Source organism: Caloenas nicobarica, chromosome 10, assembly GCF_036013445.1.
Source record: "Caloenas nicobarica isolate bCalNic1 chromosome 10, bCalNic1.hap1, whole genome shotgun sequence".
Taxonomy (NCBI): Eukaryota; Metazoa; Chordata; class Aves; order Columbiformes; family Columbidae; genus Caloenas; species Caloenas nicobarica.
This window is the reverse complement of record NC_088254.1, coordinates 8,679,834-8,699,869: the sequence shown is the minus strand read 5'-3', so window position 1 is coordinate 8,699,869 and position 20,036 is coordinate 8,679,834. Positions and strand designations below refer to the sequence as shown.

The 20,036-nt window shown below is 36.7% G+C and overlaps 1 protein-coding gene across 6 annotated transcripts in view; it reads left to right on the top strand.

The window, feature by feature from the left end:
• Positions 1 to 18,030, top strand: part of RNF111 (ring finger protein 111) — a 55,626-nt gene extending 37,596 nt beyond the window's left edge. For 4 of the 6 annotated variants that reach the window (XM_065641423.1, XM_065641427.1, XM_065641426.1 and 1 more), the window contains exons 7-14: positions 501 to 756; positions 1,522 to 1,879; positions 4,900 to 5,025; positions 5,811 to 5,937; positions 14,042 to 14,134; positions 15,069 to 15,164; positions 16,046 to 16,173; positions 16,740 to 18,030. In XM_065641423.1, coding sequence (XP_065497495.1) covers positions 501 to 756; positions 1,522 to 1,879; positions 4,900 to 5,025; positions 5,811 to 5,937; positions 14,042 to 14,134; positions 15,069 to 15,164; positions 16,046 to 16,173; positions 16,740 to 16,857 — 1,302 coding nt within the window. In that variant the 3' untranslated portion in view covers positions 16,858 to 18,030. The remainder of the gene's footprint in view (positions 1 to 500; positions 757 to 1,521; positions 1,880 to 4,899; positions 5,026 to 5,810; positions 5,938 to 14,041; positions 14,135 to 15,068; positions 15,165 to 16,045; positions 16,174 to 16,739) is intronic. The other 2 variants (XM_065641424.1, XM_065641428.1) reach the window with 2 other exon arrangements.
• Positions 18,031 to 20,036: the final 2,006 nt, after the last annotated feature.

The window sequence follows — 20,036 nt, the reverse complement described above, 5'->3', positions numbered from 1 at the left end:
TTATAAAAGGTATAAAAGAGTTGCTTTTCTAAAAGCATTGGGTTTTAAGATTCTTTAAGTAACTAAAATCACAGCTCTAAAACAATATGGTTATAACTAAGAACAATATTTACAAACCTAATTTACAACATGCAGAACTATCAGTCTGCTTTCTGGTTTAAGTGTATTAGGCACAACTGAAAACACTAAAGTTTTTTTCTTGCCTCCAAATATTTCAGGGCATGTAGCTGTCATATACTCACTGATTTATCCATCATAGGGTTTTTAGGTTTTTTTATACGATCTGGTGTAATGAATTTTGTGTGTCTCGCCAGATTCAAGAACTTAAGAGTATGAACTCTTAACCATATCTAAGGTATCTTCCAAAGTCGAGCCTTGAAACTTAAAAATTTAGATCCCAGTTGCTTGTGATAGTATTTTTTTTATCACATTATGTCTGAGAGTGACTTTGTTTTCAATGTCTGAAGAATTGCTTGAAAAAAGATGGTTTGTTTACGCAGCAGGCATTGCCAGTAGACTTAAGCAGCAGTGGTATAAGAAGTCATGGAAGTGGTGCTTTTCATGGAACATCTGCTTTTGACCCCTGCTGTCCTGGTTCTTCATCTCGAACTGCAATTTATGGGCATCAGGCTGGTGCTGGTCCAAGCCAGTCCATAACCATGGATGGATACGGATCGAGTATGGTTGCGCAGCCACAGCCCCAACCTCCTCCTCAGGCATCGCTCTCCTCCTGTCGGCATTATATGCATTCTCCTTGTAAGTACTGCTGATTACTGGGTACCTGGGGGGGAAACCAAGCAAACAAGAAAACAGCTCCCCTGACAACAACTGAAAACTCTTACTATCTGCTTACTTTGATCTTTAGAACTGGCCTAGCAAAACACATATTAAGAAATGTATTTAAACAGTTCAGCTTGTGCAGAGGATTTGAACAGGATCAAGGTGAAGCTAAAATATTTTTTTGAGTGATCTTGATAACATTCAGACTTCAAAAACTGTATTTACTGTGGAAATAATTTTCATCTCCTTTGTATTTTAGCAGTGACATTTTATTTCTTTTTCCTTGGTCCATCCCCTCAATGAGTTCTGCTTGAGCAAGCTGTCAACTCATTTGTTTGATTGTGATTTATTTTTTTGGATTTTATTGTCTCTGCAGAACATTGGGCGGGGGGGGGTGGTGTGTGTTGAATTTTTAAAAATTCAAAACAACAAACTTGAAGTAAAATTTTTCACCATATATACCTTTTTCAGCATGCGTTACATAGGGATTTTGTTTGGTTTTTTTCTATTTTACCAACATTGGCAAGTGGAATACTTTTGGCTACAGAAATTGTGGATTTCTTTTGGGCATATTGCTGGAATCACTTTATTTAAAAATTGCATAAGCACATATTCCCATGTTGCCACTGTTTACACTGGTGTAATAATACTGAAGCACCTGTGTGAAGATACTTTTTAAAATAAATTCAGGTTAAAACCTGCTACTGACCAAATTAAAAGTACCTGATGTTTTCATTGCAGATGCTTCTTTGACCAGACCTCTTCACCATCAAGCTTCTGCATGTCCTCACTCTCACGGAAATCCTCCTCCACAGCCACAACCTCCGCCTCAAGTAGATTATGTTATTCCTCATCCAGTGCATCCCTTCCATCCTTCAATCTCCTCTCATGCATCTTCTCATCCTGTTCCACCTCCGCCTCCACCACCAACTCATCCTTTAGCCAGTGCAGCTGCTCCAATACCACAGCATCTTCCTGCAACACACCAGCCTATATCCCATCACATCCCTGCAACGGCACCTCCAGCACAGAGGCTACATCCTCATGAAGTGATCCAGAGGATGGAGGTCCAGAGAAGAAGGATGATGCAACACCCAACGTATGTCACAAATGTACTCAGAACAATATCTAAACATATAATTCGTTTCCTTCAGGTTTGTAAAATATTGCATGTGAATCTCAAACTGTTAATTGCATGGTTAGGAACCGTTGGTATGTAGACTCTTCTTACTATGGTTTAATACTGTCAGAGTCACATGAGCATTAAGACTGAACTTGTTTCGTGACATCTCTCAGCAGTGTCTCCAGGTAAGGCACGAATGGGCCGTGGAAGAGAAGGGAAGCTGATGTTTCTCTTGCCCATTACTCATCCTCCAGATAACAGGCAGGAATTCCTCTTCCAGCTGGCCAGCCTAGAAAGTACATCATAAGCTCCTTTCAAATGTTTTCCTTGACAGTGTGTTTTGCCTTCTCAATTCTGTTCAGATTCTTTTTATCTAACTAATGCTTTAAAATGAAGTGAACAATTTATCGTAAGGGACAGCTTACCAGGTTTATTCAGATTTAACTTCAGATACTTCCCTAGCTTTACTATGCCTTTATGTCTTTAGAAGAGAAGGAAGAGACTGAGCAATATCTGCATGAGAATGTGACCAATGTTGAGAGGTAGCTTTGGTGATACTGTTTAAGAAGTGCTACTGTTGCTGTTGAACTAGATTTGTGACACTAGAAATCAGGTCAGTACTGGCTTGGTATTCAATCACAAAGTAAATGAAGCTATTTTAATTCTGGAGAGAATGCTTTTAAATCTCCAAGAGACTTTCAAGAATGAGCTCTCTAGTTGTTGCTCCTAATTTTGTTCTACAAATTCTACTGGTAACTAGCTTGAAACCAACTTAAAATTTTATGCGTAAACAACAGTTTGCTTTAACTGCAACTTTTGAGGTAGTTTGTGGGTAATTCGTAGGAGTATCAATAGGCAGCAACTGCTCAGAAAGTGACATATGACAGACTTTGCCCCTGTCCCCCAGGAAAGTCAAATATAACCCTGCCTTCTCAGTCATTGAAGTTGTGATCTGAACCTACACCTGTTCTTTTGTTATCTTTGCTACGCAAATGGCATAACGTCTAAACATACAGGCATGCTGCCTGTGTATGCCCATGATTATGTAGTCATACCCTAAAATTATTTTTGGAACATTCAAGCCAGTGAATGTAAGAGAGGAAAATAGCATTTTAAGGAAAAATAATAGTGATAGCTATCTTACCAGTTCTGGAAACTTTCTGGTTGTTTGGGGATTGGAAATGTAAGTATTGGCATTCCTTAGCCTGGTGAATTTTATTTTCTGTATAGAAACTATAGTCACATGTTGATGGTAAGGTCTTCCTTGACATTCTTTCCGAAGTTGCCCATCTCTGGTTAAACTATGTCCATTTGCTCAGTATGGGTTCTCCTCTATAGTTTTGTTTTTGTAATCTTATGAAGTTGTTCCACCCTTAGGCTCTTTTCCCCTTTAATCCTTGTACAAATTACATGCAAAATCAATATTGTGTCTTGGCCCAACCTCTTATAAATCAGATTATACTCTGACAACCAGGAACTTGTGTATATTCACTCAGTTATTTAATACACAGACCGAGACTGCCAGCAGACTTGCAGTTCCTTCTGTTCCATGTTGCACCCTCTCAAAGTGTTCTTAAGATATTGTTGCATCCTTCATTTCTAGAAATAACATATGGGATAGTCTAGCTCGTAGACCTTCTGTCTAACAATATAGGACTTTTTCAGGATTGGAAACAGAGAATGGTTAGAGTCCTCACTGTCATGTCTCAAGTGTGGGTACAACAGGTATAATCTCCTTAGGCTCTTGAAATCAGCCACAACATGTGCAAAAGGCAGTGTGTGAAGGTGCATTGCATTTGTGTAACATAGGAATTTTCTGTTTGTTTTCAATCTGATCACCCACTTTATACTAGGATTGTGGGATAGACAGCCTAGGAATTTTACATTCACAGAAATAATTTCAAAGGTATTTCTTTTAAATTAAGACTCATTTTAGGAAAAATGGGCCTACATGACATTCAGTTTTTATGGAACTATGGAAGTTGGTTTGCTATTTTTAGCAAAAAATGTTTTTCGCCATAGTTATGTGATAAACTGAAGGGGGAGGTAAGACTAGGAGTAGGTTCCACTGATAGGTCTGTTCATATGTTGGTCTGTACCACTGCAGAAAACTAATAGTTCTGATGGAATTTATACAGGCTTGACAGATTTCTCTGGAGAAGTGTCAATTTACAGTTATTAGAACGGTGTGCTGTTAAGTAACTTTTTACTTCTTTAGACATGTAGATTTACAAAATGTCTAGTCCACTTCATGAAGTAGTTTAAGGTGGTACTGAATCTGAAGACAGTGTACTGCTTTGGGCAAAATCCAAGTTTCCGCGTTGAGAAAACAAAACAACAACAAAAAAAAACAAACAACAACAACAAAAACACACTTTCCGCATTGAAAGCAATGGAAAGAAAAATACCAATCCATTTCTTTCTGTAACTGAGAAATGGTAAAGTAACAGAAGTCAGCCAGCAGGTGGGTTTTTTTAAGGTTTTTTCCAAAACTGTAGTTGTTCTATACCAGCTGACATGGAAAAAACTGTGTGCTCTTCTTAGTACTTGAGCTGTGATACAGACATATTTCAAGATCTGATTAGTGTATTACATTTCCTCTAATTGTGTTTACTGGTATAGTTTTACTAGAAATAAACTTCAGCAAGCTGTGAATGACTATGGATCTCAACATGACTGTCACGTGGACTTTTCTTTCCTACCTGCAGTTTGAGGTTGGGATTAAACGCTTTGTCAGTCCTTCTGTAGTCACGTCTGCCGAGTGAAGGGCAGATCACAGTTGCTGAAGCTGGTCTTGTCTTTGAATATGAAATCTCTATTATAATTAGTTTCTGACTTATATCTAAAGTTGAAATTAAAATGCTCTATGGGGAGTTACATTTTTTTAATTTTAAGTGCATTCCAGTAATTCAGTCTGTAATGTTTTGATTATGGGTGTTGCTTTCTTGATACCAGTAACTACATGAAATTAACCGTTGCTATTTTATGTTGTTTAGACGTGCTCATGAACGGCCTCCTCCGCATCCTCACAGAATGCATCCCAATTATGGTCATGGGCATCACATTCATGTGCCTCAGACAATGTCTTCCCATCCTCGACAAGCTCCAGAGAGATCTGCCTGGTTAGTTATCAAATACTATTTTAGCTCTTTGGGACTCAGGACAAAAGACCAGAATGTGCTGATCACAGTACAGATAATGCTGGCTGTGATTTTAAAAAGTGCTGCGTGCACCTGTACTTTAAAAGTTGTAGATGTTCATGTGGGTTTGAAATACTGCTTCGAGTACTCAGTATCTTAAATGTATTTCTAGAGGGTTTTATCTATTGCTTTTAGAGTGGAATTGTGTGTTGCTGACTCTAGGTTGTTATATCAATAATTGATTTTAAAATAGGCAAGTAAAACATTGCTGAAGACTATTCTTGTATTTATGTTCTTTGTAAAATAGAGGTTTGGATTTGAGTTACAAACTAATTTATTCTTTCTCCTCTTTTTCTGAACTTATCTAAAATTGCATCAGGCCCACTCATTAAAGTTTTATTTAAGTTCTGTATTATATTTGTTATTAAAAACATATTTTTGACCATTAGGGAAGAGGTGCATGCATGAGAGCTGCTGCTCCCACAGCACGAGCTACAGAGAAGGTTCCATACTGATAATATTACTGGGCACAATAATGGTGAAGTTGTCTCCAGCGATTTATCATACTAAATCTTCACAGCTGATTTTAAAACAACTTTTAGTTATAGTAGGATTAAGATTATTCTTTAGTAAAGTTTAAATAAGTTTAAAGAAATTCTTACGTAAAACTGTTAACAGTAGGTGCGCTGTGTTGTATGCTTTCCAAAGCAGTGGAACTGGAGTCAGGATGTACCTTTACTGTAATGCCACTTTCCTTCATGTGACAGGGAACTGGGAATTGAAGCTGGTGTGACTGCAGCCACTTACCCTCCAGGGCCCTTGCATCCCCACTTGGCCCACTACCATGCACCTCCTCGACTTCATCACTTGCAAATAGGGGCTCTTCCTCTAATGGTAAGGAGATAGCTTATGAGAAGTGATGATCATTGGTCATTGTAATTATTTTGTCTGTCAGTAAGATTATTTTAAGGTTTACTGCATTTAATTTGACGTGTATACATTGCTGCAAAAGTTAGTGGTTCAATTGAAGAAGAAAATATTCCAGTGTTTCTGTGTGTGTCGCTCCCAGATGGGGAGCTAGAACAGGCTCACGTCTAATAAGAGAACACAGTTTAAGACATTAACATTTCTAACTTCAGCTCTTGTAAAATGAAACCTATTTGAATTAAATTGTCACTTGCATTGCAATGCATTGACCCTCTGCATCTGATTTTTAAAGTTCAGATTTTTCTTTAATGAGTTTTGGATTGTTAAAGGTACCAACTTTCCACCCAGTGCATGAGGATTAGCACTGGTGCTTTATTTTTAAGGTGTGTATACAGCACAGCTAGAATTCCATCTAGAGATCTGGTTGTTTTCAAATAATATTTGATATTCATCAACCTAATTCTGTGTGACTATATAGTTTTGTAGCATGAAGTGTTACAAGCAACGAGAAGTGTGAGGCTAAACTAGTCCCTTGTTACACGTGATTTTTTAAATCTACAGTAGAAAACCAAGGAAAATCAGCATACTTTCTGAATGTTATGGAGTATTTATTTTTGAAAGTAAGTTTTGTAGGTTTATAGAAAATATTCTTAATTTTGTCTAATGGAAATTCATAGAGACACAAATTTAGTTTAACGGAGCATGTTTAGTGTTTCTGTGTGGTATTCTGTATGGCTAACCCATATTATTTAACCCTCTTAAAGCTAGATAATCTAATAAAAATTGTAGGCTCGTCTGTGAATGAATGCTAAAATTGTAATTAAAAGTCAACCTGCAAGTCTTGTCCATCCAGAATTCCTCTGTTAGTAGCCAGAATTGACATCTAGGGATTGAACTGTAAATTTACAATCAATGCCGGAATAGCTGTCTCTTCATAGTCTGGTCTTACATTGCTTATTCCTTGCTGTTTAACTGAGAAATATGATAATAATCCTTCAAGTAATTTCCTGATAAATCAGGGCTGGTCATTCATGGATGCACAGCTTGCATACTTAATCACAGACTTTCTAGAGCAGTCTGTAGAGTTCAGTATTTTAGTTTAGCCAACAAGGTTCTTAGTGCATAACCTTTTCTCCTGTGCATGATCTATTCAAATTAAGATTTTCTGCATTCTTCTTCAGTTAGGTGTCTGGCTTTTTTCAAGTGGATGAAAAATGGCTTGCCTCTCTTACATTTATTTCATGCATTGTACCATAACAGATAGTATCAGTTGCTTTAGATTCTCAAAGAGAAAGGTCCCTCCTTAATAGTTCAAGGAGCTGCAATGGCATTAGGAGGCAGCAAGTTAAACGTGCCTATTTTATCTCATTTTTCTATCAGGGCTAATGAGTCAATTAGGGGATTTACTTCCACTATTGCTGTGAAGTTTCTAGAAACGTCAGAGTTCACCTGGTCTTTGTATTACAGTACGATGAGAAACTTTTAACTGGGTTTTAATTTTCATAAGGGTATTCCTGCAACTAAAATGTTACACAAATGAGTAGTTGGGACCCCACTCTTTATCTTCTTTTTAGCAGTAGAATGGAAGAAAGCTGTGATAGAGAACCTTCAGAAATATCTCGTGAATGTTAAAATACTTAAAGGGGTCTTGCCATTCTGCTCCGTAACTGCTCTTACTAATTGATAAAGGTGTCAGATGGAACAGGGCTGTTTAACTCTAGAGTTAAATTTATGCATGTCTAACCCTTGTAACAGTGTAACAGTAATTCATGAATTGCTGGACAAAATGGAATGGAAGTTGTTTGTATGTAGAGTTTTTGTACACACTGTCAGTACAGTGTGCAGGCTGCTGTAAGCAGCGCTTCCTCGACTGTTTGGGGGCTATTCTGAACCTCGCTGTGATTGGATCGAGTGTTGCGACTTAAAAGTTGTGTTCTGAGACTAATTTTAAGAGTACTCATATTACACACACTAGAAGAACATAAAGGCAGGTTAGAGCACTGCTAGAAGTTAACATGCAACGAGCTCAAAGCATTACAAATGCCTTTTGATGATTCTACCCCTTCTATGGCAATAATGGTAGCCAAAGTTTTCTTCATTTGCGTGTATGTAAGAATATGGCAGATCTGTCAGCAAAATTGACTTTGAATAGAGACCAAGCAGTCAGTGAAGTGCTTTATCTAACAAACTTAACTGGATATTAAACAAAAGTACCATTTTAGTTTTTATTAAAGAGCAACAGGTTAATTGCAGCTGTCACCTGGGTTTTTCATTGTAACTTTAGGAATAGGGGCAAGGGAGAGGAGGCTAAGCTATGATTAGAGTCTCTCTGCTAAGTGATGAATGCAATGAGGAGTGCTTTCTTCCCTTCAGTAATACTGAGGGTACTAAATAGCAATTTACAAGGTTCATTAGTTGTATTCTTGATGTGAATGTCATTGGATGTTATATTCTCCATTCTTTATTGTGAGGGAGAAGTCTTAATGTAACTCATGCAGCTCAACTAAAAAATTCATGTGTGTTGAATCCACTTTCTGAAATACCATACTGCCCAATAGGCACTGTGCGTTTTTTCTGGCTGTTCAGGAGTACTAAAACCCCTTCAAACTACTGCCAGACCATAAAGGGCATAATGGATTATTTGAGCTTTAATGACACTAGTACTCTGATATATCAATTTCAGTTTTTAATTGCATGCAGATGACCTAATCTTCATCTAGTCAGTGGTGGAATGAAGACTGCAGTTTTAACCCTCAGGAGACAAAATACTAATGTTGGGGGAGAGAGTTAGTGTTCAGCAGCTTTGACAGTCCAAATAGAAGATGGGGGAAACAAATCTCTTCTTTCTATAAGCTTGGTTGAAGAAACATTCACGTGTTTAAATGCTGCTTCGGGAGCAATCCTAGATTAAAAACAGTTAAAAAGAACTTCTTCCATAGCTATGCAGACAAGCATTAGACTGCTTCCCTGCTTGATCTAACACAAATAACGTCAAGCGTGACCCTGGCTTAGAAGTAGTTTGTGTTCCTATTGTTATTACTTTAACACCATGTATGTGCTGAGGAAAGATCATCTGTCAAAGTGATTTTTATGCTGGATTGTATTCTGGACAAGTATCCGTTCTGTGAACTTGAACATTTTTAGGAAGAATCAGCTGAAGATCAATGCATGGCACAACTAATGGAACATCTGACAAGACAGACCCAGGAGACAGAGGCTTTTCTGTTCCTCTGTTCTGCTCTGCTGCTGGTGCTTGTTCTTAGATGCCACTTCAGTTTCTGGTTACTCCGAATGACTTTGGCTGCTGTTTTAGCACTGATGAAAGGCTTTTTGACTCAGAGTGCCCAGCACCAGTTATCACATATAGGTGGACAGGATGGGAATTTCTGTAATGTAATGAGATGGATGTTAAAAGGAATGTGACTTTTTCATAATGAACTATCTACCAGCCATAATTCTGACTAGCCAAATCATACTTAGGGCTGTAGCACATATCCAAGCAGAATTTCTTTTATTCTGTTACTTCAGGAGAGAAAAGGCATCTTAGTTTGTAGTGAAATCTGGAAGCATGAAAGTCCAAAAAGAAAACTTCAGATGTTTCTAAATTTGGCCTGAGGACACCCTGAAGTTGTCCCCTTCTGGTACTGCCATCTCTACTGTGTCTCATGTTTTCTGGATGTTATCCAGTTACCTGACTGACCAGAATGCTATGTTTAGTTGTAAAGTTGGTTACTTTTTGTAATTTCAAAGATGATATTTCTAACATTTTTCAGGCTTCAAAAAATAAGAAAGGATTAGAAAAATGGACAATAGTGTGTTATAAAGTCTCAAAAGTCTGCAGACATTTATTTAGAAATTGTAGTTCAGCTTTGAAACAGGAACTTGCTCTGAATATGAGTTTGTTACTAGGACACTGAAAAAAAAAAATCAGTGCTTTATATTTTAAATCTGCTCTGCTAAAGAAAGGGTTATTTTTATGAATTGAATTTGTTCCTTTTTGTCATTTAGCGGGAAGTGGGGTGAAAGGTTAAAACTAGAATGTCTTGTTTCTCCCCTCTTTCATTTTCTCCTCTTCATAATTAATGAAGAAAAACAAAATCTCTTCAACTCTAAACTGATAACTAAATTTTAAATGTAATATAGAACTGAAGCGGGCAGTATTCCCTTTGTGACTTTTAACTCAGTATACTTTTACTCTTTTTAGGTGAACAACAACTGGTCTGGGATTGTGACTATTTAAAACTTAAGCGACAAACTTGCCACTGAGTATTCTATCCAGCTTGTAGTTTTTAAAACACGCAAATCTGTCATATGTACAATTTTCAGATCGTATTATGCATAGTGGTGGCATTTGGTGATGGGTGGTTTTTCGTTTGTGGTTTGGTTGGGTTTTTTTAGTTTCTGTTTTATAAAATATATCTTAAATAATGGAGGCTATCTACATACCTCTCAAATTATTTCGGCTACCTGTTAAAGAAGCTCCTGGGATATGCTGTTCCAGTCTCTTGACTCCAGCTGCTTCTGTCTTCTTCAACAGTGTTTTGTTGATCGTGGATTTCAGGGAAGGGAAATTATCTGGACTTTACAGTTTGCTAGCTCTGGTGTAATGATCTCTATAGGGTGATCCTTGAGAAGTCTCCTTAATTTATTTGTGAACCTAACTGCAGCTTGCTAGTCAGAGGGAGATCTAGGGATCATAATTTAAAAAGAAAAAAAAAAAAAATTACTTACTGTAACTTAACCTCTCTCAGGTGTTATATATCCAGCTTTCATATGCCGCCCCCCCTTTTTCTTCTGTTTCATAGCCTTGCTGGTTTGTTCCTTTAACTCTTGAGTAATGCAGAGTAGTTGAGGCTGTCTTTACACTTAGTTGTGAAAATTGGGAGGGATTTGGAGGTACAGGCCAATAGGTGCCAGTACATTATGATAGATGTGTGCTGGTCAGAATATCATCACCAAGAGTGCAGTCCTGTGGGCATCATAGCTCTAAAAGATGCAACTGTTCCATACAAAAAAGCTAGCAAACTTGCTGTAAGATATCTGAACATTTAGTTAGCTTAAACCTGTAACTTAAAGTAGCAATAGTAGTTCAAGGGGAACTGTAGGTTTGAAATAGCGTTGATTAGCTGCATCAAATTTAACTGCATTTTTCAAATAAGAAAATGAACCTTTGTAATGCAGCTGCTGCTTTTTTCTTAATATCAACATGAATTAGTCTTCATTTCTTTGTAGAATATAGGCTATTGTAGTGTGTTCATTTTATGATCCCCTCAGACACAGGTACAGTCAGCTTTTAGCTATGCAGTACACATTACTTGTTCCTTTGCAGTGTCTCTATGAATACTGCAACTTTACCTTGTTTGAATTTGGCTTATTAAGATATTAATTGATGAGCTTTACTTCTGGAGTATTGATGTGGACCTAAGCAGTTAACTGGATAAGTTTATTGTTTGGATTTGTTTTAACCTGTGTGACGATCATACTTAATATGAACCATTGAATAAAAGATTGGGATGAACAAGATAAGTAATTCCATACAATGCAAGAATCTGCTCACTGACTGTGGCAACTGAAAGGCAAAAAGGTCCTGGAAAGATGGAGAGTGTTTAAAGGAAGGTACCAAGGAAGAAAATTTTTCCTGCAGGTTAGCTGTTTGAAACTATTTCAGAATATTTGTGTTGTAAGTGGCTCAGCCTTAGCCTTGAATAAGTTGCTACAAACTTTTGTGGTAGTGGGAAGTGTCAATAGAAAGTGTAAAACCAGAAACAGATATTTGTTCTACAGGAAACAAACACTTCTTGGCAAACCTGTAGCGGAATTTGCAGGTTCAGACTATGTCACTTTAAAGTATATATTATAATTTGACTGTATCCAAAAGACAAGCACTTAGGGCAGGCTGGCATTACCTTTAACTCTTTCTTCGTTAGCTTTAAGCTTTTTCTTGTTTCTTATGTTCAATATGAAAACTTACTGAAAACACATGTCTGTTTGTGTGTGAAGCTGTTTCAAGAGAGCTGGAATCTTCTCTTTGCATTTGAAACTTGAAGGTAGTTGTCACAGGGATTTTAGTTAGACTGCTCTTAGTTGGGCATTATTGATAGTTCGCTCTTGCCTGTCTTTCCTCTAGCTCGTAGTCACAAATTGAACTAGTTAAAATCTTGCTGTGTTAGGAGAATACTTAATCTGCAGGTGTAGAAGCTATTTTTTTCTTACAGAGATAAGTTTTCCAAAATACAGTGTTTCACTTGGCCAGAAACTGTGCTCTCACAATATCTTATAGAAGAGCCTGTACATAATGTATGTTTACATAATTCTGCAGAGATGTTATGCCATTCCCCATCAGGATAACATGAAGGCAGATTTATTAGCATGATAATGTATTGTCCCACCCAATATTATACTGAATTAATATATTGACATATAATCTCTGTGAATACACTCTGCACGTTGCATAACAATGTAGATCTTTAAATTGATACACTGTTGGAGTTTTCAACAGTTATGCTGTCTTGCTTGTTTCTCATCTCCAGCTCTAATTGGTACCAGGTGAACAGATACTTAGGCTGCTTATGAGAGAGGCTCCTCCTGTATTAGGATTCTGGAAATATTCTGCAAGTTTAGTCTTCAGTTTCTGTTACTCCGGTTTGTAAAAATCTAATACTAATATTGTGGTTGCATTTGTGGCTTATATTGGCATTGCATGGTCATCATTTAACAAGCACCATGTAAACTGCTTTAAAATAATTAGATTCTATTATTTTCTAAAAAAAAAAATAAAATATATATTTAGGGCAGAGTAGTTTTTTCTGTCCCTGTCAGCTTTTAGTTACCAGACTGGATTTGAAAAATATAGAAAGGTAGTGTATTGGTCTGTTATGTTATGTGAGTGACTTTGTGTAGGCCTGTGCTTTTCCACAATGCATTCATTCAGTTTTACATCCTTATATATGTTAAGCTTAGAAGTGTCTTCTGGAAATATGAAAAGCCACAGATGAATACCTGACTTCATGAATAATATCTGGAATGTCTGACTTGTTGCCAGCCTCATGAGATTAATTTTGAACTGTCATATACAGCAGCAGAGGTGTTACCAGCTGATAGCACAGAAGGGAAGACAGTACTTCTCGAGTGCTTTATTTCCAAAAGCACTGCTGCTTACAGTCCTCAGTGCAGTCTACATGTTTAAGTCAACTGAATCTGCTGATCCTTTGGGGTTTTTTTCACCTGTTCGTTAAGAATTGCTGCTGGCATGTTTCTGACAGAAAGTCAATACCATTATTCACTCATCTTTCAGGGGTGAAAGTACAACACAGAGGCCCTGCTGTGAAGGTGGTCCTTAGTATTTTAACTACCTTTCTGCTTTCCTATATGAAAAGCACTGGTGTTCTAAGTGCCTGTAGAGTATATCACTGGACACTGATATTTTGTTCACTGCTTGTATCTCTTAATATGCAAGGAAGTCAGTGGATGCTTGAATATAGAGTGTATGTAGAGTTGCCTGTGACTTTAGATGCAAGTCTTGAGTGTTACTGGTTTTTTTATCTGCCTCTAAATTTGATTATCTGCTTCTAAATTCAAAGTGTGTCTGAAGATGTTCAGTTGTTTTGGGTAAGATAAGGATATTGGCTGTTTTTTCCTGGAATGAGTGGTAGCCTTGCTGCTTCCGTGGTACCAAAAAATTACATTTGAGAATCTATAGCAAGTCCTTTTCATAACTTCACATGTAGCTTTTAGATGTTTTGTTTACAAAAACAGGTGGATATTTATGGCAGTTTCTACAAAGTGGGTTGAGAATTTGAGACTTGGGAAGCGAGACCAAGCAATGTGTAAAGCAGATAAGGAGAGATTATAATAGAGGATCTAGTCTCACTTCTATTTTGCTTCTGGTTATGTTTAGAGAACTCAGAGTGGTGTTGTGTTACCCTGTCAGTTCGAATTGTATGCTCAAGCTGAGGAGTGTAAATAATAAGTGATTCAATAAAAGCAAAAGGGTCTTAAATTTTACAAAGTGAACAGTAAAGCACTGAAACTGTTCTGAATAGGTTTAACTTAACATCTGCTGTTTGAATAGGTACCAGACATGGCGGGCTACCCTCACATCCGTTACATTTCATCGGGATTGGATGGAACATCATTCAGAGGCCCTTTCAGGGGCAATTTTGAGGTTTGTAATAGAATAAAACTAGATATATGTCAAAATGTGTCATGAAGGGAATATGGGGAGGGTGTATGGTAGAGCTAGTTCTATATATAGATGTAAAAGAATCATAAAGAAAAAGCCATTTGTTTATAGAATGACCTCACTACTGTAAACTGGGATAAAAGCGTGTTGAAAAGTCAGCCAATGAAAGGTACCCTGGACAGTGTAGGCTTAGGTGGTTATTAACTGACAGTACATCTTGCTCTGCACACCAGCCCAGTTAGTCAGATGTAGCATTCACATGATATCTTGGTCAAAGCTAGTAGTGTCTCTGAATAACTGTGCCAGGATCCCCCTCGTGAGGGTGAAACTTGGCAACTTCAACAGTGGTGTCCTGTTTATCTAGTGCAGGAATTGAAATGGAGAAAAGGAAAAAAAAGAGAGAAAATAAAAGGTATCAGATGCAGAGAGTTAATGATCTAGTCCACTGAAAACATCTTCAGTGACATCTCATGGTTCTAATAAATTTATTGCTGGAGAAAAATCAGTCATGGTATTTCAACTTAAGCAACTTTTTTTCTTCTAAGCCTTAATGAAGGCAAATAAAGTTAGAAAGCAAATATCTACCTAGTGCATTAAAATTGCATTTTCCTCATTAGACACGCAAGTACATGTGAACATAGTGATAACCATTCCTAGGTGACAAACAAGTTCTATTTTTTCTAGTAGTAAAATAGTGTTTCCCTATAACTTAAAATACCAGGCAGTGTTGTGTGGGGTTTTCTACAGAAACCACACACTCTTCCCACACAACATACTCTTTTCTGCTTTGCCTGTATTTCAATAAGTTGGGAATTGAAAGTTTGTCGTTCTGCAAATGGGTTAGAATAAAATTAATATTACTCAAGGTAGTTGAAATAACAGCTCTTATACTGTTTATTCCTTGATAATATTTTAGGAGCTGATTCACTTGGAGGAACGATTAGGCAATGTGAATCGTGGAGCAACACAGGGAACTATAGAAAGATGCACATATCCACATAAATACAAAAAGGTGAGGATTTCTCAAATTGTGTCCTGTCTGTAATATTTCTTTGTAATAACATTTATATTTAGCTTCAATCTGCAGAAATGGCAGCTTCAATGTGTGCATGTTTTCTGTATCTTGCAATTTCAAGGACTGTAAGCAAAGCTTAGCACGATTCTTCTTTCACAAAGATTAAAATTTGGTCCCTAGATAAAGAGCTACTCTAATGTGATAAACAAAAGTGTTTTGCTGTGATTTAATAACTTGTCCAGCAGCTGTGAATGACCTTGTGAGAAATGAAATAACTGTTGGTAATAGCTATATTGTCAACAGACTTCAGTGAGAACTTACTAAATAAAGTAAAACTTTATTTTTTTTGCAATGAATTTTTCATTTTGGTTACCTGCTTGGTATGTATCATTTTAACCCGTACTACGATCAGATTAGGAAGATGTGGGACACTAGGAAGTTTTGAATCTGTCACAGAGTTTTGGCAACTTAAGTTGTCTTTCAGTTGGAGTTTGTTGTACCATAATATATAGAATCCCTTCCGCGTTTGTGTAGTGTTCTGTCACACTTGATAGTGACTTAAGATACTAGGTTTGAAAGGAATTTTTTTGCCTCTTCATGAATGAAATGGAGGTATTCATACATATACCACACATTAAAGGACTGGTTGCAACAATATTAAATGAATATATTCACAGTTCAGTAGACTTCTGTAATTAACAATAGTTAAATAAATCTGAAATGTCCTGTGATTTTGCTCCAAGTGCTAGTTCTTGATTCATTTTGGTTCAGATACATTTGAATAAATATTATGAAATGTTTTCAAAGAAGTATGTGTTGAATGTGTATTAAAAACAGATTTTACTCAGTTTGTCAATAATGTCATCTCTACTAATAAGGTAACAACTGATTGGTTCTCACAGAGGAAACTGCACTGCAAACAAGATGGGGAGGAAGGAACAGAAGAAGACACAGAGGAAAAGTGTACCATCTGTTTGTCTATATTGGAGGAAGGTGAAGATGTCAGGTAAATGGTACCACTGAATATGAGAATATAATATTAATGTTCTGGATTTGAGACCATACGTACTTGAACATGGTACTCTACTCTTTGCAATACTCCCCAGCTTAACAGTTACAATTAAAGACTGCCTGTCATTGAACCAATAAATAAAACAAGTTGCAATTGAAAATACACATTTTTCAGTCTGTATTGACGCTGAGTAAAATATAGGTTATTTTCTTATGGTCTTCCATAAGTTGACTGTCTGTCTTCTAACGTGAGCCCAAGCTGACATCCTGAATTAATCAGGGCTGTAAATTTAGTTTTTCTGTAATATTGCTACTTAAGCCATAAGAGGTTTAAACCAATGTAATGCAGCAGAAGCCAGCTGATGCTTGACTTCACTGCCCATATCTGTTTCTTCTTAGAAGCAGACAAAATGCAGGTTCAACTGGAAAGGCTGGTGAAGCTTGTGGAGAAACATGCATGTGCAAAAAGCAAAATAGCAGAATGCACATTACCATTTTCCAATGAGTATGTTAGTGTGGAAATGCTTTATTAACACACATGTTTTTCTGTTCTGATGACAGGCGCCTTCCATGTATGCACCTTTTCCACCAAGTATGTGTAGATCAGTGGTTGATTACTAACAAGAAGTGCCCCATTTGCAGAGTGGACATTGAGGCCCAACTGCCCAGTGAAAGTTGACACCGCTTTCCAGAACTCTTGTCCTCCCTCTCGCTCCCTCTCATCCTTCCTGGTACTGCAGTCAACCAAAGATGGCATGACTTCCCTGCGCAGGTTTGGAAGCATTGAACCTAGAGTGCTGGCTCTGCTATATGGTACAACTTATGCTAGACCTACGGTTTGTGTAGAAGACAGTTGAGTTTCAGTGTATTTATAAAACTTTTTTTTAGGTTTTACATTTTTTCTTTCAATTCATTACTGTATTTTGCATGGTTCCTTGTATTGCATTTGTTTGCACATATTACGGGCTTTGTGACCCCAAACTTGCAGGCAAGATTAGCTGCTTTAGTAAGTAGAATTGTGTGGTCTGGTTTTTTTTGTTTGTTTTACATAGTACCGAGCTTTGAAAGTATGATTTCACTCATTACTAACCTCGAATTCCTTAATTTAATCAATCATATATTTTAGTTTAAATGTATAAAGATCATCTAGAAAAGGATAATAATATGTATTGAGACATTCCTTAATTAGGAAAAAATGGCTGCTGTATATTTACAATATCAGTTCTGAGTCAGATAACATCCTTAATACTGGGAACAGAATATGAACTGTATTCAGTTTGACTGATACATATAGCATACTCATCACCGGAGTTATTGTCTGATCAGATTTTTGTGTTTGTTTTTAAAATTTCAGCACAATGCAGATATATTTGAATGTCAATATTAAACATTTAGACTGCTGTTCGGATTGTATTTATCATTTTCTTCCTATGTCTAGAAATTTGAATCCCTAACTTAAATATTTGCTGCTGTGAAACAGCTCTAGTGAACACTAAATGTTGATTTCAGTTAGCTGGATTGTAGATACTTGCAGATTGAAAGAATTATTAGGGAAGTGGAAAAAGAGCTTTGAATCTGTTTGGTCTTCTGCTAACTTAAGTTGAAGTATCTGCGCACATTGAGGGTGGGTGGGTTTTTTTGTTTGTTTTTTGTTTTTGTGGGTTTTGTTTGTTTTTTAATATGAAACCCTTCAATAAGGACTTAGAGCTGCAGGGGTTTTGGTTTGGTTTTTTTAGTGTTTTTTTGCTTTGGGGGTTTGACAGATATACATGCATTCATAGAACTTCTAAGGATTCCAGGCTTGTCTTGGGATTTTTATTAGTTTTAAAGTTAATAAAGTTAGCTAAATCTACTTGTCTCTTGTTTTATTTTTCATTACTAAATGGAAAGCCTGTAAATTTCTGTAGAAATTGAGACAAATTATGTGGTTACCTAGTTTTTGCCTTGATCATAGATTCCCTCTTTATAAATTACCAACAGTCCATCACTGATTGAAATATTTTCTATAGTTAAGATTTGCTGCATAATATAGTATATAGAATTAAGTTATAATGTACTAACATTTCGCCTTTGGAGGAAGTTTTAGTCCACATCAGGATTCAAATTGCTCATCAGCATTCTTTCGCATATGATAGATTATAGTTTATTTAAATGTGCTCAACATTGCAAAATGCAAGTGTGCAAAAAACATTTGAGACAGTATTACTGTCACTTTGGAAAAGATGTTCCTCGGGGATCATACATGCACATGTCAGTAAGCTTGCATTAAGCCACCTGCTTTGTAAGTGGATTGAATAATAAATACCTTCAGTTTCTCTTGTCTTTGTCTTTGATAAGCAAATTAAGTGTAAAATGGTTTACAGTAAACCTAGGAGATGAACTGTTGTGTTTACACTAAAAAAAAGTGATCCATTTATAGATATTACCTAACCTAATTTGATGCCTGTTTTTGTCTGGTTAAAGCTGCTTCCTTTTTTTTTAATCAGGAGTAGCATTTGGTAGTGCAGTGTCTATTGCTGGCAACAAACACCACCTCTGGCACTGAGGCTTTAAGTGGAGATAAATGTTATTCCGGAATGTGCGGTAAACAGACATTTTCAAGCTTAATTGCGTAGCTAAAACTGAACTTAAAACCACTTTGTGCTTGTATAATGAGTGATACAGGAGAGAAGCAACACATGATTTGACTGCTTCAAAACCTGACACGGTTTTATGCTAAAGCTTCTTGAACATTATGGCTGTAGGAAACTGGAAGTGAGTATGAAGTTAAAGCTGCGTTGGTAAAAATGAATAAAAATAACCGGAAGGACTGGACAGACACGTTCTTTTCTTCAGTGGCTGTTGAAAAGGAGGGAAGTTAGTTGACCAGTGATGCTTGAAGTCTGATGATACTCACTTTTAAAAGTTTCCAAGAAGGTACTTGTGAGACAGGACAAAAAAACCTCAGGGCCTCTGTTATAATTGGGACCCTGGGTATGTGATAGAATCTACTTTAGCTTCCTTACAGGGCAAAGAAGCACAGGTTTGGGGGATTTTTTTTTTTAATGAAATCTTTTATGCACCTGATTTGGGTGCCTGGTACTAGAGGTATTTTAGTGGTCCATGAATTGACTTGTTTTATAACTGCTACTGATATTGTCTTGCTTTTAAATGTGTGCATAACATTGTAATGTGATGTTGAACACTTAGGTATTTGCCAGGAATCACAGTGTTCTGATCTTACTATTGCAGGGGCTAATAAAGCTGCAGCCTACTTCTATTCCAGGAAGTTGTGACTTAAGAATGACGTTTAAGGGAAGGAAAAAGAATAGGCTTTTGATTATGAAAATTACCACCACTTACTGTGCTTTATATGCTTAGATGCATTGCCTTAAGTTTTCTGCAGCATCTTTGACTTTAAAGATTCTCAACAGTATGCATCAAATTACTTTTCATATAAAATTCCATTGTCAAAAGAAATCCTTTTGTATGCAATAAATAAAATGTTAGACTGGTATCATTAAATCTGTTTTATGCAAGTTTGTGTTTTTTTTTTCCTTTTGCCTTGTTTTGCCTAAGTCTTGATCTGTAAAAATTCTTTTACACACATGTATTCTTACAGGTACTGCCTAAGGAACAATGCTCTCAGTGAAGGATCATTTAGCCACTGTTAAAAATGTTGATAAACAGAACCATCTGGAACTTAGGAATTAAGGAAAGCTTCCCTTAGGAAGGATATACAAATATTAACTTGTGCATATGTGAGTAAACCTAATGCTCCCACAATTGGAGATTGCAGAATAGTTGTAATTAGACTTTTCTGTCAGATTAGGCAAGTAGCGTAGAGTTGAAGTTCCTCAGGACTAGGTATTGAACTGT